The following is a 25,318-nucleotide window of genomic DNA, read 5'->3' on the forward strand; positions in this document are numbered from 1 at the left end:
AGCATGGCTGTGGTGGTCTTCTGCACTGCCCTGGTGGGCTCCGGTCTCAACAGCACGGATGTGGTGGTCTTCTGCGCTGCCCTGGTGGGCTTTGGTCTCGCTCCAGCTCCCCCTGATCCACCCGGGATACTTGCCCTGACGGCTCGGCCCTGGGCCCCGAACTTTCTGTTCCCTCCTGGTCTTGTGTTTTGTTTCTTGTTCTTTTTTTTTGGTTTCTCTTTGTTTCCTTTTGTGGACCTGGCCCTCCGTCCCTCCCCCTGGTCCTCCGCCGGTCCACCTCCCTCCTGGTCTCCTTGTTTTTTTGCACTTCCTGTCTCTGTTTCCCTCTGTTGCCTGGCCCTCCGTCCCTCCCCCTTGTCCTTTGCCGGTCCACCTCCCTCCTGGTCTCCTTGTTTTTTTGCACTTCCTGTCTCTGTTTCCCTCTGTTGCCTGGCCCTCCGTCCCTCCCCCTTGTCCTTTGCCGGTCCACCTCCCTCCTGGTCTCCTTGTTTTTTTGCACTTCCTGTCTCTGTTTCCCTCTGTTGCCTGGCCCTCCGTCCCTCCCCCTTGTCCTTTGCCGATCCACCTCCCGCCTATTCTCTGTGTTCCTTGGTTTGTTCTGGTGTTCGGGTGAAGCATCTGATAGCTGCTCCGTAGAGAAGGGGGTGATGTCACAGTGTCTGGTCTTTGTTTCCCTGGGTGTCCATTAGTGGTCTCACTTCCCCAGAGTCACCTCACCGCAGGCACTACATTTCCCACAAAGCCTTGTCCCTTCATCATGGTAATTGCACACCTGTAAATTGCAGTCAAGTGTCTTCACTTTCATAGTCATTATCCTGCCTATTTAAACCGGTCTGTTTTCTGTCTGTGTCATGGAGTCCTTATTTTCCGTCACCTGGTTTCCTCGCGTTCCTTGTATTTCGAGTTCCTGTTCCTGTTCGTTCGTTTGCTTGTTTATTTTGGATTGATTTTTGGTTATGACTCCCTGCTTGTTTGATTGTGATTTTGGATTACCTAATAAACTCACGCTGCTCTTGGATCTCTCGTCTCCTGTGTCCCAGTCATAACAGATAGTCACCACATCAAAATAAGTTTACTTTAAAATACAACAAAAGGTTTAAGATATACTTTAATTTTGATTTGACATTATTACAAAGGCTACTTTTAAATGTGTTATGAAAGCATCTCTCTCTAAGCACACTTAAGTTACCTTTAATTCAATTTATTATATGCAAGTACAGTTTGTTAAACAAATATACGTATGATTTGAAGTACTCTACAAGTCGACATTCAGGACAATAAGAAAACTTATTTTTTTCAAAAGGGATTAACTAATAATATCATAAGTTATGTCACACAATGAATGAGTCGGACTGAGGAATCAGCTCTTACTGGTGTTGGTGCTGGTTGTGGGGTTGTTGTTGGTTGTTGCGGTGCTTGTGTTTTGTTGATTTGACACTGTTCTCACAGCAGCTCTGCTCGTCGAGTTAGATTCTGCTCCACACATCAGCTGAGAGAGGCTCCCGAACGGATCTGACCTGAAGTCCAACGTTTCTACTGCACTCAGCAGCACTGAAGACTTAAAGTTAGACATCTGTGTGGAGAGAGAGAGAGAGAGAGAAAGAGAGAGAATGTGAAATATTATTAGTTCATTTTATAATGTACAATTTGACTTTATGCTGCCCTCGACCCATTGCTTGACAGAAAGATGAAATAAAGCATCTTATGAAAACACAGCACTTCTGCAAACATTTGTCCATCCCACAGCTGAATATCAGTGTAATGTTATTAATTAATGCCACGCGTGTCAGTGTAATATAAGTGCATCTGCGCTTTGCATCTGTTGTCCCGCCGGTTAAAGCTGCTAATGCCAAACCTTGGAAAGGTGAAATGGTTTTTGGTGCGTGATCAGGACAGCACCTTCATAACTGTGTTTCAGTCTCACTTAATGAGCATAACAGACATAAAGCCTGTTTGTTCAGATCGGAAGTGACAGCTGTTGTGTTAACACCAAGGAGACGCTGTATTTCTCCAGCAGGTTTTATTTATATGGCCACTTGCATGCAAAGAGCGTAATGGACTGCAGAGAAGCGCGGCGAATCGAGCACAACAGCACCAGACCACTTTTTAAGTGCCCTTGCTTCCTGAAGTGTTTTCCCATTCATTTTCTCCACATTCAGATTTAAACCTTGAACCAAACCAGCCAGCTTTCGGATGAACTGTACAACAGTACACTATATAACTATTAGCTTAAAAGGAATTTATTTCAAGTTTTATACTGTAACAAAGTTTACCGCATATAAAAACTAGTTTGCGTGCTCAGAAGCTTCATTATTTCTTTCTCAAATGGAGAGTTGGGGCCCGACTACCTCAGTTCTTTTGTGAGGAAATGAACACTCATCCCATGAAGCTTTAAAATGACAGAACTGAGTCTAAAACAAGGACACAGTATGAAACACTTGAAATTGATTACAACATGCATTTCATTTTGGTCCTCATATTCACAGAGTTTCAGAGCTCAGTAAAAACTAAAAAAAAATTGTAGAAACAAATGAATTTTGGAAGAAAGACTGAAATAGTATTTTCTCCTAAAACATGCTACAATTTTATTTGAAAAAAAAAAAAAAATTGTTACAGTGTATGTGTGATGTTGTACAGTGTATACAGTGTATGTAATTCTTACTCGATGCACTAATTTGCATGAATGTGAATGAATCCAGTCTGATTTCAGATGCGAAAAGTTGTTCGTTTCCATTGCAATCTGATTCATATAATGTATTCATTTTGCATTTTGCATGAGAGACAGAGGACTCACCCCGGTCATGAGCGGAGCGATGTGGGCGCTGGTTTGACCCATCAGAGCGCCCACCTGCAGCCGGTCCAGAGCCAGAGCTGACGGAAGCTGAATCAGGAGAAAAAAAAAAACTCATTTCAGTATTACTGATTTCTTCTGAGCTTAACTGTGTCTTACATGGGCTCTGCCTCACGGAGCCCAAGATTAAGACTGTATTACTGAAGTGAAGCTAAGTGCGGTTAAATCTGTAAAGATCATTAGATTTCCAGAGTTTATTCTCAGAGGAGAAAGATGTCAGGCAGTTAAAACAAGCTTAATAAAGCCCCATTCACTGACCTCTCAGCCGCCACTATCTCTGTGACCTTCACACACTCAGCACTGATTACTTCAGAGGGACAGCGAGTGTGTGTGTGTGTGTGTGTGAGAGAGAGAGAGAGAGAGAGAGATAGAGAGAGAGAGAGAGAGCATGCTTCTGCTTCAGGACGAGAGCGGCTGATAAATGTCTTAAACGGACAGTTGAAGGTGTAGGAAAAGGCTGAGGGCCCCGGTAAACATGAGCATTTCATATTTCCTTCATAACTCACAAACTACTGCAAATCTGACATCTCTTAGTATGAGACACGTGTTTTTGTGTCAAGCGTAAAATATTAGAGAGAGATCACAATCTTGAGATTATTAACCCTGTTGATTCATTAGAGCACGATTACTCGATTACTTTAGAATTGAATTGAATTGATTTATTAATATTACTGAATAGTTCACTTTTGTTGTAAAAAGCTTAGCTGCCTTAAAGCTAAACGTCTAAATGATATTTACATTATAATTATTTGAGTTGATTTACAACATACTTTCTAAAACCTCAATGATCAGCTCTGAGTGTATTATTAAATTATGGTGAATTTTAAATTATGATAGAAGTACAGTTTAACGTGAATAGATTGAAAAATATAATGCAATTGTATAGAGGAATGTGCTTAATAATAAAAACAATACAATTAAAAATATAAAAATAATCCAGTTATATCTTAAATTTTTGTTTAACTGCATTTTGACAAAATTTTAGATCACTTCACAATAAATATGCATTTTATATAAAATTGCATTAAAGATTTTGTTAAAGGTGAATATTGTATGCCTTTATTTGATTATTACAAGTTTTAATTTTTTATATACATTAACACTAAATTTTGCTTAGATTTATTTTATTAATTTATTTATTTTATATTGATAAATTGTAATGTTTATATTTAATGTGTTTTTAAAATAAGGAGAAAAACAATTGCCAATGAGCCAAAAAACTAATATGTGAGCATGACAAAGGGGTTATAAATAAAAATAATTATAATTTTTAAAAAAATTAAATACTTTAATCTGTTCCTTCAGGCTATAATGTCAATTAATTGTTCATTTTTATTGATTTATTTATTAATTAATTCAATTACAAATTAAAAATGTATGTATTTTGTAATTGTAATTATAAAACATAAAAAAGTCGCACTCATAGAAATAATGAGCGTCACTCACTGCATTCAGGAGTTTCATGTTGTCCAGATTCTGCAGGAAGACGCGTCTGGCTTGAAGCAGCTGATTGGCTGTCAGGGAGCATGTGATGTTCTGAAACTCCTCTTTCTGATTGGTTGAGTTAAAGTCCAGGATGTGACTGACCGAAGGGCCGCAGAGAAGCGAGCGCAGATCTCCATCAGCTGACAGTGAAGGCAGCTGCAGCACATAATAATCAACACCACCATATTCAGATGCTTCTTACACACACACACACATTACATCCAAGTATTTCTATAAAGTATCTGGTACTTATTACATTAGGATGGATTTCAAATTATAATAAATATTTAAAAAAAATGCAACTTTTATATTGCAATTTAAAAGATAATTTTCATTAATTTAAATGTATGCATTTAGCAGGCACTTTTATCCAAAGTGACTTACCGTGCATTTAGGCTAACATTTTTTTACCAAACACGTGTTCCCTGGGAATCGAACCCACAACCTTGCGCTGCAAGGCTCTACCACTGAGCAGCAGGGAAACTTCACTCATAATATTTTATGTTTTTTATTTGATAAACACTATTTTTGATAATACATTTGCATTAAATAATATCTGTGATATTTATGTTGTTTTGTTTTACATAAATATATAGTTTCGCAAATTAGTTTCTGAGCAACCATTAGTTGTAGATCCAAAGTATTTCAATTAAATTCCATTCATACAGATGGAGTTAATATTGGTAATTAAGTTACTTATTTTCAGATTAGTCATGCATTTTGAATAGTAAAACTGAATTAAATCATTAAAGCAAAATTAAGGAAAATTTAACTGGAAATTAAAACAATAAAATATATATATATATATATATATATATATATATATATATATATATATATATATATATATATATATATATATATATATATATATAAAACAGAATTTAGGATTTTTGATTTACTTTTTTATTAGAATTTAGTTTTTACTTTTAATAAATGACCAAAAACTAGATTTTAGAATTTAGGATTTTTGATTTACTTATTATTATTGTTACTATTTTTTTTATTATTATTTTTAATCATTTTATAATAAATGACCAAAAAATAGATCCCACAGTTGAAACCTGATGATTAATGTTGAATCTTGTAACAGATGCTCGTGGCTTCTGTGTTTTCTGCTTGCCATCTGAGCCTGGCTTTATTAATGCAGAGCTGAAACTCGTAAAACAGGTCAAACTCGGCCTCTGATGCTGGACCTGCTCCAGTCCTCACTAAACACATCAGTCTGTGGATGACGCACCTGTCCGAGGCGAACTTTCGTCCTCATCAGCCTCGTGACGGTTGTGTTTGGCACCGAGAGGCTTTTGGTCAGATAATCAGAGAACGTCTCGTTGGTTCTCAGCAAACTGTGAAGAGGAATCGACTGACCTGAGACAGAAAGAGAGAATCTGAACACACTGCTCTCAGCTCATGCAGCTCAACATACATCAATAAATAAATATAATACAGAAATATATTAAATTATATATTTGATATAATATAATATATCAAATAAATATTAAATAAAAAAAAAAGTTATATATTGCCTTTTATCTATTTTTAAACTTTTTTGAATAAACAGCAAAAAAGAATAACAAATACATAAATAAAATGAAATTAATACATTAATATAAATGAAAAATATAAATAAATAAGAAACAATAAATAAAAGCTGCTGTTAGGTTATATATATTGATGTTAGTTAATTTGTCTAATCAGCAAACATAAAAATAAATTAATTAATACATTAAAAAATATGGATAATAATAAAAATAAACAAATAGATCAATAATAATAAATAAACAACAAATAATAAAAACAATACAAATGTAAACAAAAATTACAATTAAATAAAAATGAAAATACAATTAAAAACTACTAAAAAATAAATAAATATAAACGTTTTCTGTGAAAATATAATTTATTTATTTGATCAAAGTTGCATTTTCAGCATCATTCCTCCAGTCTTCAGTGTCACATGATCTTCAGAAATCATTCTAATATGATGATTTACTGCTCAAGAAACATTTCTGATTATTATCAATGTTGAAAACAGTTGTGTTGAACAATATCTGTGATTAATTAAATTTTTTTCAGGATTCACAGGTGAGTAGAAAGTTCAAAAGAACAGCATTTACTTGAAATATAAATCTTTTTTTTTCACTTTATAAATGTCTCTACTGTCACTCTTGATCACTTTAATGCATCCTCTTGGTGAATACAATTATTAATTTCTTTCAGAAGCAGTACATGTTCCTGGTTGTGGTGTGGGTCTGTATTGCGGCGGGCGGCTCTGGCTAAATTGAGTTTGTGATTGAAGGAGTGGATGTGGCTTATTAAACACGTGTTAGCCCGTTAAAGGCTCATTTAGCTGTAATGCAACACACTGTTTTGTCCTCGTGCAAGAATTCCTCCCACACACTCACACAAAAACCATGAAAGCCAATTAGGCGTGTGAAAGTGAGTGTGTTTGCATGGCGTCTGAAGAAAGCTGATGTAACACACATCAAAGAGCGCCGGCGGAAACAGAGAGAGCCGAGCTGAGGACCTACAGAGGAGCGCTAATGAGCGGCGGATATCAGACAGAGAGCGCGTCATCACAACACACACACACACACACACCTCGCACCTTCATCATCCGCTGGTCGCTTCTGTCTCTGACAGAGCTGTGAGTTAATTACTCTCTCTCTCAGATCTCCTGATCAATTTAATCTGGTATAATAGAAGTTCACGGCCCCCGGATGCAAATGCGGCCGTCGGCGGGGACCGGGGCCCGACAACAACACGCTCCGCGGCCTATTTGCAAATGAGTTTTCCTCTCAAATCTGAATAATATTAGACGAACGGTACGAACAAACCACAGCAAGATATACTGTCCTCCGAATCAGCAACAAGCGCGTCTGTAAATCACGGATATAAACGCAGTGAAGGACGGGACTGTATTTCAGACTGACATCTCAAATAATAAACAGAAAAACGTGTTTGCCGAAACTAAAATAAAATCCATGTTGTCCAATCTAAATAATTACTGCATTAAATTTAATTAAATGTTTTTTAACTTTGCGCTTGATAAAGCAGTGCTCTACCACTCGAGCTACAGGAACACCACTATTCATCACTATTTAATTTAATTAGATTAAATGTATATACACATATCATATTTGCGTTTAATTTTTGAAATATATGAAATGCATATTAAATAGTAATAAAAAATGTTAATAATATTTTAATACTTTTTAATATATATTTTAACAATTCAATGGCAATTGTTTTATTTAAAAAATGTATACAGATGCACATTAATTTAATAGATCTAAACTCTTATTCTAAAGTCAACAGCTGACTCACTCACCTCTATTTTTATTTCTATTTTAAAGACATTATGAAAGTCGATCTAATAATGACTCTCAGAAGCCCACGTTTGATTACTCACAGCGCATGAGTGTCATACCGGGGAAATGCTGTCGATAGCTTCATGTGTTTATGAGTTTGCAGTCCTACCTTAACAGGAAGCTGTGCATCAATTTGGAGGAGGTTCAAAACTGAACAGCAACCAGCAAAACCAGATCAGTAAAACACCAGCACGTTTTGAAACGTAAAGCCAGACGTTCACCTGCGGCCGGGTTTGCATTCTGCAGGACAGACGTCCATCGTCCGATATCCTCAGAGATCCGTCTGACGTTGCTGAAGAGAGAGGGATCCGCCAGGAGCGACTGCACTTCAACCAAAACCTTTGTGACTCTAAATCAACATTCGAAAGAATCAGACAAATACAGAGAAACAGAGACTTTAGAGATGAATGCTTCAGCGGTTAAAAGAAGTTCAAATGTGCCACTATACGTAATAATCACTATAGTAATATATTTGTTAAATTTGCATGGAATAAAAAAATTATACAATAAAATATATATATATAGTTTAATTCACATGGAATTTAATACAGTTTAATCAATTCTTTACTAAATGCATTTAAATAAATATATTTAAATTAAAAAAAAATATATATATAGTAATTTAAAGATTTTAACTTAATTATTATGCTTATGTGTCGGGTCTACATTTATTTATTTTGTAAATAAAACTGTATGATGTCATTATACCATTTATTATACTTATACTTATCATTCAATATGTTGGGTCTCCATTTATTTAGATATTCAATGTGGAAATACACTTAAGACTTTTTAATACACGTTAATATATTAAGCTTCAATACTGTTTAACACAGTGAGAAACATTTAAGCAATTTAATCATTAAGCAAATACATTTTAGTTTAATTGTTATGCTTCCTACATGTATTTGAGATGTATTGTGTAAATATATGTATATTGATTTATTATGATTAATGTCAGACAACGCTGTGACTGAGGTGAAGTGGACAGCGCAGGTGTGACACTCACGTGGAGTTGTCGAAGTTGTTCACCTGTCCAGGTGCTTCGCCAGGTGTGGGGAAACTCACACACGGGTTCTGCATGTTACACAGCATGCCCTGTAGCCATGGCAACACACCTGCCGATGGGAGGGGCTTATTTGGGTAGTGGCCTGAGAGGAAGCAAAGATTCACAATAACTGTTTGCAACTTTATGCATCCTGCTTGCAAAACATGATTCTGATTCAGTCATTCAAGCAATTCAGCAGCACTAGTAACACATTTCCGGCACCTGAAAATATTTGTTAAAAGTTTTGATTTCTTGATTGTAATCATTTTGACGAAGCAATATATTTTAGTTATTGATAAATCACCCAAACTTCACCAAATATTATTTGTAGTCCACATCATCCAATATAATAATAATAATAATAATAATAATAAAAAATTTTGTTTTCTAACTTTTATGAAACCAAGTCTGAGCCGCAAATTGAATTCTGTCAATTTTATATTGAAATCCAAAGGATAAATGTTGCATTTGGTGCACTTTAATGTTTTATATATTTATTACATTTTGTACATGTCGAACCTGTAATTGAATAAGTTTATTATTTATTATTTATACTTTTTTAATATTTTTATATCTCAACAATTAACTGAAATATAGAAACATAACTATATCATTAAAACACTGACATGAAAACTGCATTAAGTTCTATTTAAATACTTAAATAATTATATATATATATATATATATATATATATATATATATATATATATATATATATATATATATATATATATATATATATATATATATATATATATATATAATTTTTTTTTTTTTTTTTTTTTTTTTTTTTTTTTTTTTCGCTAAATTAAAACTTTTATTTCAGCTTTGGTGCTTCAGTGAAAAAATAATTTTGGTTTATCACTACAACAGATTCTCTCTTTCTCTTCACTTCCTGACAAACACAGAAAGCCTACTTAGCTCTAATATAACATGTGCATTAGGTGCGTAACTACGGCCTTTTCAAGTGTTGTCTCGTTCATGTGGAGCCCGTCACCTCGTAGATCCACTGAACACGTATTTTATGGCAGTATAAATCAATATTCTTCACGAAATGTGTAAGAACTGCAGCTGTCAAAACTTACACAGAGCCGTGGCTCAATTAAAGTTTACCGCAGGTAAATATATTCAGAACTTTTAATAAATGTTTTCCATGAAAAAAAAAATCCTGGGAACAAGTTAATTTGAGTAATACTCACACTGGCTTTTATAAACAGGATTATTGGTGGATCTGACCGCCACGAGAATGAAGAACAGGAACAGAGGCCAAAGCAACTCCACCAGCAAACGCACCTGAGAGAGAAACAGAGACGATTCAAAACCCCTCACTCGTCCTGAGCAGAGCTTGGGATTTTATACAGCAAACATATCAGTCTCCTTAAAAAACCCTTATCCTAAAGATCGTAAACCTCTGACAGTGCACCGAACCGTCTGATCAATAACATTCTCAATATGCACAGCTCTAATCTATGAAATCTACTAAATCAGTCGCTGAGGCGTCAGGATTCAGACTACATCAGAAGTCATTTTGCGCGATACTGACTCATGATTCTGAGAGGGTTCGTTCAAACAGCAAGATCAAACTTGTGTGAAACTTTGAGAAATAAAGCATTTCAAATCTTGCAATGTTTAAGTAAGAACATTCAAGTTTTAAGACATATAGTGTTTGAATTTGAATTTCAATGCGTTAAATCAAAACAATTATGAGATATCGACTTGGAACTGTGAAATAAAGAGTTGCACATTTATACACGCAATTTTGAGAAAAAAACGTTTTAAGTGCGAATTGTTAACTCAAAAGCTCTAAACTGTGAGAATTACGATAAGAATTGAGCATCATCTCTGAGAAAGTTCAGAAACTTATTACCTAATGGTTTAGGTATGCAATAACTGAATCGAAGATGTTAACATAAGTCTGAACTGCTAGAAATAAGAGCAGAATTTTGTGTTAAAACTTGCAACTTTAGAATTTTGAATTGCAAGATAGAATCTAACAATTCTGAGAGAATTGCGGGATGTTACCTCGATTTTGCCAGAAATAAAACCAGAATGTTGAGGCCAAGTCACAATAACCTTTTTTATTCCGAGGCTGAACATTTGTGAGGTATGTGCCAACAACCCCTACACAACACATACTGTATAACTCTACACAGCCTTACCGAGATCCACTCAATCTGAGATTCAAACCGAATGATGGAGCTGGAACTTCAAAACTTTCTGACAAACACATTGTGGTTGTTGAAGTTTTTTTTAGATTATATTGATTTCTTCGGCGTGAGTGACACTGGTTTTCACACTCGACAGCAGTCGACAACCACAGGGCTGAAGAGAAGAAGTCTTGCTGTGTTTTAGCGTTTGGAAATGATAAGAGACTGATCTGAAGCCGTGCAGCTGCATGTGTGACAGCGTGACTTTGCAGAGGTCTGAAAGGGAAAGTGTGTTCTGTCTGATCCATTATTTATACAGTAGAAGTCTAGAGGCGGAATGAGAGAGAATACTAGATCACATCAGATAGTGTGTGTGTGTGTGTGTGTGTGTGTTGGTTCAAGACTGAGAGAGAATTACAGATAAAGCACTGTCTGAATATGCATTTGTATGTTTATACACAGCAAATTCGAATCATAGCCTTGAGAAGTTGATTCAGTTTAGCAAACTGATGTATTCGATTCATTCTTATGAATCAAGACTAAGAAACGATTCCTTTGAACCACTCTCAAATATTCCCAAAAGCATGGCACTTGATGTTTCATTTCAGTAGTAATTTCACTGTTCTTATTTAAGCTTAGTCAAATGTCGAGTTGTTTGTTACAGTTTGATGATAGCAATATAAATAACAATAGTACTCCCAATATTATTCAAGCTAGTGAACCAATATCACAAGTTCAGAGAAGTTACTAAAGTAACCAGCAGCATGATTGCATAATATCACTTTTATACAACAGTTCAATAAATGGGAAATTAATATTGAGTAACTTATACATTAGACATGATATTGACAGTTGTTTTGGTCTGTTTTGCTTCACCAGTGCAAATATTCCCAGCAAATTATTAAAATAATAATAATAATAATAGACCTAATATCATTCCCATTGTTTTTCTGCTAAAATATATTTATAATTTTAAAATAAACAACTGTGTTTGCATGAAATCAAAGGCATAGTATTAAATAAATAAAACAAATAACTTAAGTTTTAATTTAAGCGTTAAGACTCTCAGCAAGTGTTTTATATTTTTTTTTCAGTTGTGCACAAAAGTCAACACATAAGATGACACCATAGAACGTGAACACAAGGCCAATCAGAATTCACTACACAAACACACAAATACAGAAATGACATCATCGCTGCCCGTTACATTTGGAACGCTGAACGTTTGAAGCACGTTTGAAAGTTTGAATTGGGTTTGGGTCAAACTTAATCCAGAATGTTATGAACATCAGCACAGTGCTGCCTTGAAATCGGCTGATTTATGAACCCTCTGTCAATCGGTTCTATCAAATAAATAGAATCTGTTCAAAACAATCACGATGTGAATAACTGAATCACTCCAGGTTTTCAATCACACGCACACGCATGCACACACACAAACACACACTTATATACTGTTATTAGAGCCCTGTGTGTATGTGCTATTTCCACATCTTTCTCTAAAAGGAAGGAAAAAGCTATAACCCTTTCATATATTTTCCTCGTCCTCCTCTTTTGTCCAAGGACTCAGCAGCAAAACTAGGGGAGAGAAATATAGCAATGATAAAGATGGAACAGAGAGAGTGAGGCTTTATCTAAGTTCACTCACTCCATTAGAGTCTGCTGGAGGATTTACCTCAGTTATCAAAGAGAAAATCCAGCCAGAATCCAGCAGAAGAGGACAAGCTCCCTCTCTCTCCCTCTCTCTCTCTCTCTCTCTCTCTCGTAAGGTGACCTGATCATGACAGGCTCAGTGATTCTGTAAAGCCCTCTTGTGTTCAAGACAACCCTTGATTGCACATTTTTCACCATCAAGAAGCCAGTTCTGGTGCCATTCTGTGTAAAAAAAAAAAAAAAGCTCCACACCAGCCACTAAAACCTGCTTTTCTTGCACTAAGAGCCACGACCATTAGAGACCACAGTGGTGGGATGATGTCCACACCACATGGGGTTTATAAACCAACAAAAACTCAAGATGGAAACACTTGAAGTTTAAACTCGTGCAACTGAAACATGCATTAGCGACAACGAAGCGAGTGGAGATAGTCTCTGATTAAAAATCATGCTTGAAATTGTCAGTTTTCGGAGTGAGTTTCATTCATGCTTTTATAATCATTCACTTTGTTCATGATATGTTATCATTTATACACAAACACTTAACCAGAATATTGTTTTATACACTTAAAAACAAACAAATAATGATAATTTATCAGTTAAAGGAATGGTGCATAGTGAACAGAATGAAAATGCACTCCCCCTCAGACCATCCAAGATGGAGATTAGATTGTTTCTTCCTCAGATTTGGAGAAATGAAGCATTGCATCACTTGCTCACCAGTGGTTCCTCTGGAGTGAATGGATGCCATCAGAAAGGGAGTCAAAAACTGTTTCACTCCTCAAGACATTAACTGATGGACTGGACTGCTGAGGATTACTGTGATGTTTTTATCAGCTGTTTCAACTCTCATTCTGACGGCACCCATTCACTGCAGAGCACCCATTGCTGAGACACTGATGCAATTCTACATTTCTCCAAATCTGATGAAGAAACAAACTCGTCTCCATCTTGGAAGGCCAGAGGATGAGTAGATATCAGTTCATTTTCATTATGTAGGTGCACTGTTCCTCAAGCCATCCTGATTACGTGTGATTTTCCAGCTAGCAATGCAAACAGGAGAACGGATGAATCACCAGTTGGCTCCTCGAAAGATGTATTCATGGATTGAAATCTGTGTAGCTTTTATTGTATGTTTAATGCATTTATATGGCAATTATGTTGCATTTAGTTAGAATTTATATCACAATATTGGAGAGCGATATCACAGCTCTGATTAAAGTGCTTCCTACAACTGAACTGCCTTCATGGACTCATGGAAATGCTAATTCTGAAGATTTATTATCCATCAAGACTTTGATGTTGTAAAGTTTGGCTGAGGATCAGATGAAGTCGGAAGTTATTGTAGGCATTTGCTCTGTGCAAGTCGATCTGAAACAAGAGTCGCTGTTCTACTTGGCAACATGACAGGATTCTCATCTGTAAGATCTTTGTTTTTGGCAGAAAATTCACAATGGAAGACCGTTTGAACAAAAGCATGAAGTGTTCACTGCTGTAAACAGTAGCACAACACAGACATACAGATGTTATCTCTGTTCCTAACCGTCTTCTGCAGCGTCCTAGCTGTCAAACAGCCTCAGAAATCACTGATTTGACGGTAAGATTGTGAAACAGCTGTTTTCTTTGTGAATATCTGTTCAAATGTAGTTTATTTCTATGATGCACAGGTGTATTTTCAGCATCATTCCTCCAGTCTTCAGTGTCACATGATCTTCAGAAATCATTCTAATATATTGATTTACTGCTCAAGAAACATTTCTGGTTATTATCAATGCTGAAAACAGTTGTGCTGATGAATATTTTTGTGAAAACTGTGATACATTTATTTTTTTTCCAGGATTCACAGATGAATAGTAAGTTCAAATAAACAGGTTTTATTTTAAATAGAAATCTCTTGTTACACTTTGTATTAAAAATAAAAATAAAAAAGTAAATACATTTTATTTATTTATTTATTTTTTTTTTTGATTGATTCAAGTCTTTCTTGTTCTGCCACAGCATAAAAAATAAATAAACAAACAAACAAATAAATAAATAAACAATATATAATTGCTTTTAACTTTTTTCAGAATTGAGTCTATATCTTTCAAATCTGTGTTTATGTCATGATTCTGCATTTGTATTTTTGTAATTTCTTTATTTATTTTCTCAGAATTGTGATCAACTCAGCCTTGAAATAAATCAAGAGTTTCTGAAATTTTCACAATTACCTTTTTTATTATTGTTATTATATAAACAAGTTTCCATAGTTTGCAGCCAACATTAACTCATGATGCTTTTTCTTCTGCTGTTAGTTAGATTAAATAGCTATCTGATTATAAAAAGTCTGTATGTCAATGCCAACCAATAAAACACTGAAGACACAATCAAAGAAACTGCACTTATGTTTCATGCAAACTGTGTTTTTGCTTCATCACCTCACTGTTAATAATAATATAATATAATGAAGTACCGGATGTTCAGTTTTAGGTGAACTGTCCCTTTAAAATGTTGTATTTTGTTGCACAGCTCTTATCTCTTTCCCTCTTCACCCTCCGTCCGCTGCGGTCGTCAGGCTCCATTAGTTTGAGCACGTCTCATTAGAAACGCATTAGACAGGTGTGCATGACGACAGGTGAGGAGCTGATGACAGGCACAGGGAATTGGTTAAAGATCACTAGTTTACATGCACAGCATCCTAATAAAACTCGAGGCTCTTTTATTGAACACATTTATATTTCTGCTGCTTTTCCCACACATTCAGCACTTGATTTATAGATGCACACAGATGTCTCTCTGTCTGTCTGTGTGTCTCTCTCTCTTGTAATTGCAGATCAGACCATCAGAGAGACCATTAGAGCAGCACAAGTGCTCGACGGAGGCCGTTTATGAATCACCTGGGCACTTGACACGAGCGACAGAGACAGTCAGACCGAGTGTACTGCACTCAGAAATCAGCACATCATGACGCACACTTTCCCAAAGTCTGTCCAATCACAGCCCGGAAAGAGTCAAATCAGAATATGAAGCTGTGTTAAAACTATGCAAGTCCTACTCAGGTTGGTCAAAGACACTAAATTTCGGCTAATTTGAGCACATAACTCACACCACTCCAGTTCATCCGTTCATGTCTTTTTATTTCAAATCATTGCTAAGTCTATGAGTCCTTAAAAAGTGAAAGAGTGGTCTGATCTGAATCAGGAGAGAGATCAAGCCCCGTTTACAAGCCAAAACAGCTCTAAACAAACATGTGTCTGGATTTTGATGTGAGAGACAACAGGAGACAGACTTTTTCACTGGATGAACTGTTATTACGGATTATGAACTCATAACTGGATATGTTTCTTACAAAAATGCAGCTTTTCATGTCACCAGATGTTACTGGTGTGGATTACTTGAGGATTATTGTGATGCGTTTATCAGATGTTTGGACTCTCTTTCTGACGGCACCCATTCACTGCAGAGCATCCATTGGCGAGACACTGATGCAATGATACATTTCTCCAATGTATGGGTGAACTAATGATTTAAAGTAAAGGTTGTGTCTTCAAATGCATGGAATCTGTCCATTGGAAAAATATTTTTTTTAGAGTTGAAAAGGGCTCTTTAGATTATAAAAATGTTCTTCACTTTTTAAAATATGGTTCTTTTAAGAGAAGATTTTGGAACAAAAAGATTTCTTGTTATCACTGTGAAAAAAATCACTAAATAAAAATAAAAAAAACATTTAGACCCCTTTATTAAGCGTTTAAGCAAATGCCCGCAGATGTACATATCTGATCAAGCGTGTGACTGGAACATTGTTTGCTCATCCCTATCTGATAAATAACTATGCTAGACAGCGCTAGTTTTTTGAGGATGGCCACCTGCAGCATTATGATGCGTACGGCTGATGAACCTAACACATCCTGTAATCGACAGCGTTTGATCTGATTGGCTCTCATGGCATGAGGGTGTGACATTCCTCATCACTCATTTTCTCCAGAGACGTAACAGTCAGCGCTGTGCTGCTGTTTCTCCAGGTGATTAATAATCGCACACTCTTTGTGAAGGTGAGACTGTTTTTCACTCTCTAAAGACCAGAGAAATCTGCTCCCAGTCGGCTACAACCTCCTCTTTATCTAAAAACAACAGATTTCAATGTGTCTTCAAGTGTCTCTTTATTGGGGACTTCAATGTCCCTGGGCTTGAATCCACAGATTTCAACTTTATTCACTTGAAGGTCATACAAAAAGTGTGTTAGAAACTTGTTTTACCATCATTTTATCTTGTCTGCTTTACCAATAGCCCTTTATACATTTAATTGTTTTACCCTCGTCTCACACCCTCACTCTCTATCTTAAAATAGAAAAAAATTATAAAATAAAACGTATTTACAAAGAGTGATCTTTCAATGATCAATTAGTAATTCAAATTCAGTGTGCATTCTCATTTGACTGATTTTACAAAGTAAGTTATAGATTTACTTAGTAAATATAGGAAATAGGAAAATCTGCAAATTAAAGTGCATACCGGTGCCAAATGTGAGCAAAATTGGGTTAAGCGAGTAAATAAAACCATCTCTCCAGTTAGCTGCAACTTTATTGGTAAATGTTACATAATGCATGGTTTATTTAACATATAAGAAAATAAACAGTTTCAGTATTAATTGTCTGAAAATGATATAAACACTGTGTTTGATTTACCAATGCTCCAGAGGGGCCCAATTTCTGGAAGTAGGTTTAAATTACACTATAAATAAACAGCGTTTTATTTTATTTTTACTGTGATTAAAAAGAATCCCAGTAGACCTGATTTACATAGTATGTATATCTGTATGAAAATCTGGAATAAAATTTGCATAGAGGTGCCAGATGTGAGTAAAATTGGTAAATAAAGTGGGTAAATAAAGCCAGTTTTCCATTATTGGTAACTGTAACATAACACGTATTTTTCACAACGACTGACATTAGACGCACAGCAAAGCAGGCAGGATCATGGCTGTACAAACCGGTTCATGGACTCTTCTCCCAAAATACAGTGTGTGTGTGTGTGTGTGCGTGTGTGTGTGTGTGCGTGTGTGTGTGTGTGTGTGCGTGTACCTTCTGTCTCCTCCGTAGAGTAAAGTTCTTCCACAGTAACAGTCGGAGTTGTGTCCGGAGACTCATTATGAGCAGTTGACACGTTGCTATATGGGAATATGAAGTCTTTTACGCCTGTAGAGAAAGAGAAAAAAGAAGTGTATTATCGACAGACAGCTAATTAACGAAACACAAAACCAATCTTGGTCTTTGGTGCATATAACCTTGGATCCAATGTAGCAAAACTAGTATTGCGACATTCTTTTTTTGGTGTATTGCAAGTGAAATTGTGTTGGCTGCAGGTCCAATCTTATTGTAGTTTGTCAGGCAGAATAATGTCTAACAACCACCAACAGTCATCCTGATGGGAAAAGCATAATCACATCACGCCGTCTGAGTGGGTGTGCAATCAATAAGTGGAGTTTCTCATTACACTGAGCCACTCTACTATCAGATTCACATCAACATAGCTGTTGAATTCAGACACGTCTGGTAGCATGGTCCGTTTTCCATTAGCAGCCACAAACAAATGAAGTGCAATGCAACTTTTATTATATTTTCTCTGTCAGTATTGATAAAGACATCCAACTACATCCTCATGGCCAATAAAATTAGCTTTGTGGCTTTCAGTCCATGTCTGCTAGCATTTGTTCGATAGCGTTCTCCAAAATGTTGACTAAATAAACCTTCAGCAGAGACAGTACACATTTATAATGTTCAGTCTTTCTCTTCTGAGAAATCAGACCGTTGACGTCAATAGAAATGTTATTTTCAGTAACGACAATGATATGCAATTTCGATCCAACAAAGTGGACTAGAATGAATGAATGTGACATTCATAAAACTGTGGTGAAAACAAAACAATGTGTGAAACTGACTGAATTCCCGGAGGACTGCAATGGTTTTGACGTCCTTTCTTGAATCTGTCCAGACGTACAGTTGTTCTTTAGGAAACCCTCATGGGTTAGTGTTCCCAAACAACAATCAGCTACACATTCACACCCCACCGTCTCCAAATCTTCACACCACAGTCACCCTAAAAAGCCATGGCCGCTTCACACTGGAAAGAGTCGTTAAAAGCGACAGATAAGTGGTTATTTGCTTCCTAACGCTCTCTCTGTGTGTGTGTGTGTGTGTGTGTGTGTGTGTGTGTGTGTGTGTGTGTGTGTGTGTGTGTGTGTGTGTGTGTGTGTGCGTGCTTGGGGGACTGGAGTGTCTTGAGCAAAGCAAAAGAATAAACCTGACTCTAGGGGGTTTTAATTGGGACTAGTGGGAAAGGTGGGTGTCAGGGTCACCTACGTTTCTCTGGAAATGAGCTCACAGTCCTCCTCAAACACACACTCTTCCGGGAAGACTATATAACCGTCTCTTCTAGATAAGAGAAAGTTCAGCAGAGTTTGTGACTCTGGTTCGAAGGAGCTGTTACATAACATGGCACATTATAAACTGCACATGACATAATAACTTACACCTCAACTTTCATTTAGTCCTGCTTACCTGACAATGATCTGATCTCACCACTGTGGTCTTTCTGGGATTGATCTCACTGTCTTTATTATTGTCATATTTGGCCTCACTGGTCTGGTTTCCTTTACTGTGTCTACAGTTACAACTGTCACACTGACAAATATGTGCAATATATGAAAAGTATAGACTCTTGTTTAAATGTATTGTTTCAGAGTGCTTTCTGGTTTGAATGAGACAATGACACAGAGGTGGTTTATTGTGGGCAGGTTAATAGAAGTTATGTGAGCTCCATCTGCCCTTACCGTACACGTCTACGTTAATTAGCTATTTGTCTTTTCCAAAGTGACTTAGAGTACAATTATTACGAGGACAGTCCCACTGGAGAAACCTGAGGTTAAGTGCCTGGATCAAGGACAGAATGGCGGCAGGGGAACACAGTTACTCTCGAGGTCACCGATCGTCCCTTCAAGGATTTAAACCCACAACCTTTTGGGTTACTAGCCCAGATCTTTATCCATCAGACAACTAACTTACTCTCCCTCCTTCTGGTATGGTACATATTCACTTGTCAGAACAATTACTTCTCTTCTTGTGACACGCTGTCCTTTGGCGAAGGACATTTCCATCTCTAGAGTGTGTCTCTTGTTAAGGGAATATCTATGTATTTTTCTTTTCAGAGGACGTATCATTTTCTCAGTGTAGAAATTCCTACTCTTCAGGGGACACGCTGGGATTTAAAGTGTCCAGATGGGAAATAGTTTAATGTTTAATTTCACTCTAACAAGTCCACACAATTGTTCACTGGAAGTCCAGGCTGCTTGGAAGAACAAGTGCACAATGTCTCACCAGCTTCAGTTTTTAAATGATTGTGTTTGAATATCTTTTGGGGGAAAGACAACTTCTGTGAACACGAGTTACTGTATATTTTGTCGTTCTAGAATATGGATTGCCTACTGAAGTAATGACGCCCATTTCGGATTTGTGACCCAGAAACAGGTTACAGTCTTTCAATTGGCCTTGGCTCTCTAGTAATTGTCTCTAGTTACAGTAAATATTTCATCAGGCATCAGCCAGAACATCGTGCAGGAAAAATGACCAACACAGGAACCTTGTATGAAATATGCAGGGAGTAATTTCCTATTTATGAATCACTGTCTGTCATTGCTTTTCCATTCCGTCTCTACCGCGGAATATATTTCTGTGGGAAATTGGGCTTCACACACACACACACACACACACACACACACACACACTTACTATTTCTAATTTTAGGGGCCAATTACCCAAAGACATACAAGTGGAAGGTGTGTGAACGTGTTAAAGTAAAAAGGTCAGAGAGCAAATTGAAGGCAGTTAGGGGATCGGCAGCATTTGCATACGCTGAAAAGCCAGCGATATATTTTTTCGGAGATTAAAATGTGAATGGGATATTAAAATGTCTCTTCAGGAAGGTTATCTGCAAATTTATATGTCACAGACATTAAAGATACTGAAAAAGCAACTTGTGTGAAGATTCTGCTGTACAGAAAAGAGTGTAAATGCAAATAAAACCCAGAAAACTCATAAACATAGACGGTAAACACATGTTGCTCATTTGTACAGAAACAAACTGTAACAATGCTACAGTAAATCAATTTTTTATTAACTGCAAGTTCCTACAATATACAGTGAAAATCTAAACCTATTTAATATCGCTGTCATTTTACTGTAAAATTTTATTATTTATTTATTTATTATTTTTTTGCTAATAAGCACTATGAATTACCACTGTATATAACTTACAGTGTAAGACAGCTAATGACATTCCCAGAAATCCTTGGACTTGTTCATTCACCATTTTTTAATTTTTTTAATTTTTTTTTTTATCAGTGATGTACATTTAGGTGTTTTGTGTTACAGTTTCTGTAATTTAATTGATATTTATTGCATTCTTTTATTGTCATGTCTGTTTATCTTTATGTGTATGACCCTGTGTGTAGTCTTTATACAACTATTGGTAATACATTATGGATAGGCCTCTTATGATGAACTCTAATTCATCATCTGGCCTTCTATTTTTCTGCCTGCATTATCAAGGTTTTGATGTGTGTGTGTGTGTGTGTGTGTGTGTGTGTGTGCGTGTGTGTGTGTGTGTGTGTGAAATTTACTATCCATTTCTGAGTGAAATTCAATATAATTTCAGTATAATTCAAGTAGATGAGTATGATGAGTTATCACATGATAAAGTGTATGGCTACGGTGCATATATATATATAATAGTCAGGCACAAATATTGAATCTTGGTATATTGGTATACCAGGTATATATTAATTTAATTTGTGGTGCATAATATATATATATATATATATATATATATATATATATATATATATATATATATATATATATATATATACTGTATATATTCTAAGATGTAAAAGGAACGTTCCATTGTATGACTGAGCAAACATTATGATAATGTTACATTTGAATGTTCTCTGTTTGTTCTGAAACAAGTAGAACTGTTGTTTATCTCTTTGAGAGAACCTTCTGAGCACCTTCCCTGTTCGCTCTGATTAATCTGATGACAACATCAGCGTCTTCACAGATACTGTGACATGTTTAATCAGCAAGAGCAGAAGATGTGATCTAGCGTTGATCTTCCAGCTGGACACAAGCAACACTTCTGTGTGAAAGCTGGACCGATCCTCCAGTCACCCAATCCACGCTCAGCCCTCACTGCTACCATCAGACAGATGACACTGAAGCATCAGCTTTCACATGTTTTTCCTTCAAGCTATCACACTGATGACAAACAACTGCCGCACACCGAACCCTTCATCACTCTCACACTGGGCTTTATTAGACTGTCCCGCTGCTTCTGACCGACATACGACAGCATGTGAAGGTTAATATCACCCTGCAGTACCACAAACCACACTGATATATCACTCACTAGCACAGGATTTAACAAGATTTTGATCGTGATTTAACAAATGACTATAAAATATATAAAATATTTGTGAAAAAGAAGAGCGCTTAATCGAATTCTTAATTGAACTTGCAGTGTGCTTAAAAAAAGTACTCAACGTATGAAACTGCACTTGCAGGTAATATTATATGATATGTAGTTAAATAAGAGGCTGCTTAAGTGACTTAAAAAAGACACTTTCATGACTTTTTTTCTTAACACACTTAATTACACTTTTAAAATGTTGAATTATAAGTTTTACTAACAGTACATTTGAAATCATTACATTAAAATACTCTTCAAATAAGTATACTTAATTTGATGGGTTGACTACCATAAGCAGATGTGAAGTACTTGATTAACATTTTAACTGTATTCTGTTATTCAACTTAAAGTTACTATATTTTAAATGTGCTAGATTCATCATTATAAATGTGTAATTACAAATATATTTAGAAACATGGCATACAATTTTCAATAGAAATTACATTAAAAGTATATTTATATATATATATATATATATATATATATATATATATATATATATATATATATATATATATATATATATATATATATATTAAACTTGTCATTACATTCAGCAATACTTTAATCATACAACTCTCTGAAGTTAAAGGTAATAGCGTTTAAACTATAATACATTTAATTAATTGGCAAAACATTACATTTTACCTTTTTGTATATATGTTTAAAATATATTAATTCCATAATAAGTATTATTATTTTATTTAATATTTTAAATATCATAAAAAACTAAATTTTTTCAAGGTTAAGTCTGACTTTGTTCATGTTCAGCTTTAGATTGGGTTAGGGTTAGGGCTAGGGTTAGGGTTACTAACCCTAACCCTTACTAAAGCTAAAGTCTTCCCACCAAGAGCTTGTTAGTATTGTTGTCTTAATATACCCTAATAACATGTTTGGAGCAGAATATGTAATTAGTTTTTTCCCCATTTTGTTCCCATATCACCTCCAAATTGTTGTTAAAAGCAGCATGAAGTTTAGCAAAAGCTTCAGAAAAGAATCTGAAGATGTTGAGTTTAGATCCAGGTTTAATGGTAAATAAAACAATCCCAGTTTCCTACACTACATCTCACCTTCCTCTTTTCTATGAAATCATCACTGTTTAAGAGTTCATTTTAAGTTTTGGTGGAAAAATCAATACAAACATGCATAATAATAGCATCTTTTTCTCAGAAGTGCTGTCCATTGTCCTGTATTTGGATACTTCACACGCAAATGAAAGTACTGTCACATTTCCCATGCAAAATAAAATGAGACTTTAGGCTAAATGCTTGAGCTTCTGTTTTGACAGATAGTAATTTATACCGTCAAGCTCCAAAAAGCTGCGTTTAAGTGCACAAGTATTGCAAGTCTTCTGAAGTCATAAAGTAGCTTTTCTGGGAGAAACTCTCTGTTTATTGAAAACATGCTTGAAGAGCGAGACATTGCAGCTGACATCTCATTCTGTCTTTCACAAAAGAAAGAAAATAATATTGTTGAAACGGCATAGAAGTGAGAGTATTTTTCCACCTTCAAATATGTGAAGGTCGTCACCTTTATATTATTCTTTGAAGCCTTGTTTTCAGTAAGATGATATCTTGTTATGAAATGAATACTTTTCATATTTTTGCATAATCTCACAGTCTATTGCTGAGTGCAAAGCAAACATCAAAGCATCCAGCGAGAAAACACTTCTATAAAGAAAGAAAAGTCAAAAAGATGATCAGAAAGGACTGGACTCAGATTCTAACATAAAAATATATATTTGTATAAGGGACAGTATAAAGTTTAGTTTATGTAAATGGTCACCATATCTTTTCAACACTTTTAATTGTTTTTTTGTTTTGTTTTGTTTTTTTCAGTTTCAGTAGAAATATATATAATATATAAATATATTTCTACTGAAACAGAAAACAAAATCAATTAAAAGTATATATATATATATATATATATATATATATATATATATATATATATATATATATATATATATATATATATATATATATATGGTGTCCGTCATTTTGCCAAGTAAGACATGTTCCTGTATCAACATTAATGTCCAAAAATAAAGAATTAACCCAATCCCTACCCCTAAACTTGACCCTACCCCTAATTTATTCCTAAAATCAGCGGGAAATGATGGCTGATTAACAAGGGTGTAGAATCACCTAATTCTGATTGTAAGATATTTCCTGAAAAGTTATGACTCTATTCTGATTGGTTGATTGGAATGAGGTTCCAGGATCAATAAGGACGTTGAAATCACGCTCACCATAAATATATTATATAATAACATATGTTATACATATATAACATATGTTTCATGCACTTTGAAGAAATCTGCATTGATAAAAATCCAAATAAAATGACAGAAATGCTATTTGAAGTACACACACACACACATTCCAGTTTTAGTTTTAGTTATTCTTTTTTTAAGTTAAAACAAATAAAAAATGTTGCCTTTGTCAACTAGCTGAAATAACTACTTATTATGATATGTTTCTATATCAAGTGTTTTATATTTTCAGTTAACATGTGTTTGGTTTCAAACATCTTTTCAATGGTTTTAGTTGTTTTAGTTCACTGTGATAACCCCAGCACTGCATTAACACAGTGTTGTTCACAACACGGCTCAGAAATATTGGCAAACACTCACCTGTGCTGTAACTGAAGTAGATTTCCCCGTCAGCTCGTCATCATGAGACTCCAGTATGATCTAAACACCAGCACTTGCTCTACACAACTAACAATTCAACACCTACATGCAAATTAACCAGCTGACCTGACACAGACGACCTGTTCCTCTCTCTCTCTCTCTCTCTCTCTCTCTCTCTCTCTCCGTGTGTCTATGGCTACAGGTGAGCAGGTGTGTGTTACACAACCCAGAGCAGAGCAGAACACACCCAGGTGTGCATCAGTGCTCCTCTGATCAGACGCTGGATCAGAGTTAATCATCAGCTGAGTTTTACAGTAGCACTAAAAGCATCCTCAGACGAACTGAAGGGTCAGAGACTGTGAAAGAGAAACTATGAATCTGCACATCTAAATTAATCCCATTGATAAATTATATATCACATTCATAACATGGAATACCTTTCATGCCAATTTAATCTTATAAATCACATCAGTATTTTCTGATGGGAACATTTTTTATAGTATAAGGTAATTTAAAGTGTGTTACATCATTGTGGGAGACGAGTAAATCATTGAAAAGACATTATGAGAAGACACTTTTGAGTTTTGTTTAATTTCCATATTACAGAACATAAGTCACTGGCCTCC

General features: G+C 35.5%; 1 protein-coding gene across 1 annotated transcript in view; it reads right to left on the reverse strand.

Annotated features, from left to right (window-relative positions):
- The window catches only part of LOC128016415 (phospholipid-transporting ATPase ABCA1), a 107,471-nt gene extending 82,614 nt beyond the window's left edge, over positions 1-24,857 (reverse strand). The window contains exons 1-9 of the mRNA XM_052600889.1: positions 24,693-24,857; positions 17,617-17,730; positions 9,956-10,049; positions 8,717-8,858; positions 7,929-8,056; positions 5,577-5,704; positions 4,298-4,492; positions 2,795-2,881; positions 1,372-1,573 (exon numbers count right to left, since the gene is read on the reverse strand). Coding sequence (XP_052456849.1) covers positions 1,372-1,573; positions 2,795-2,881; positions 4,298-4,492; positions 5,577-5,704; positions 7,929-8,056; positions 8,717-8,858; positions 9,956-10,049; positions 17,617-17,682 — 1,042 coding nt within the window. The 5' untranslated portion in view covers positions 17,683-17,730; positions 24,693-24,857. The remainder of the gene's footprint in view (positions 1-1,371; positions 1,574-2,794; positions 2,882-4,297; positions 4,493-5,576; positions 5,705-7,928; positions 8,057-8,716; positions 8,859-9,955; positions 10,050-17,616; positions 17,731-24,692) is intronic.
- Positions 24,858-25,318: the final 461 nt, after the last annotated feature.

Source organism: Carassius gibelio, chromosome A7 (assembly GCF_023724105.1).
Source record: "Carassius gibelio isolate Cgi1373 ecotype wild population from Czech Republic chromosome A7, carGib1.2-hapl.c, whole genome shotgun sequence".
In the NCBI taxonomy this organism is placed as follows: Eukaryota; Metazoa; Chordata; class Actinopteri; order Cypriniformes; family Cyprinidae; genus Carassius; species Carassius gibelio.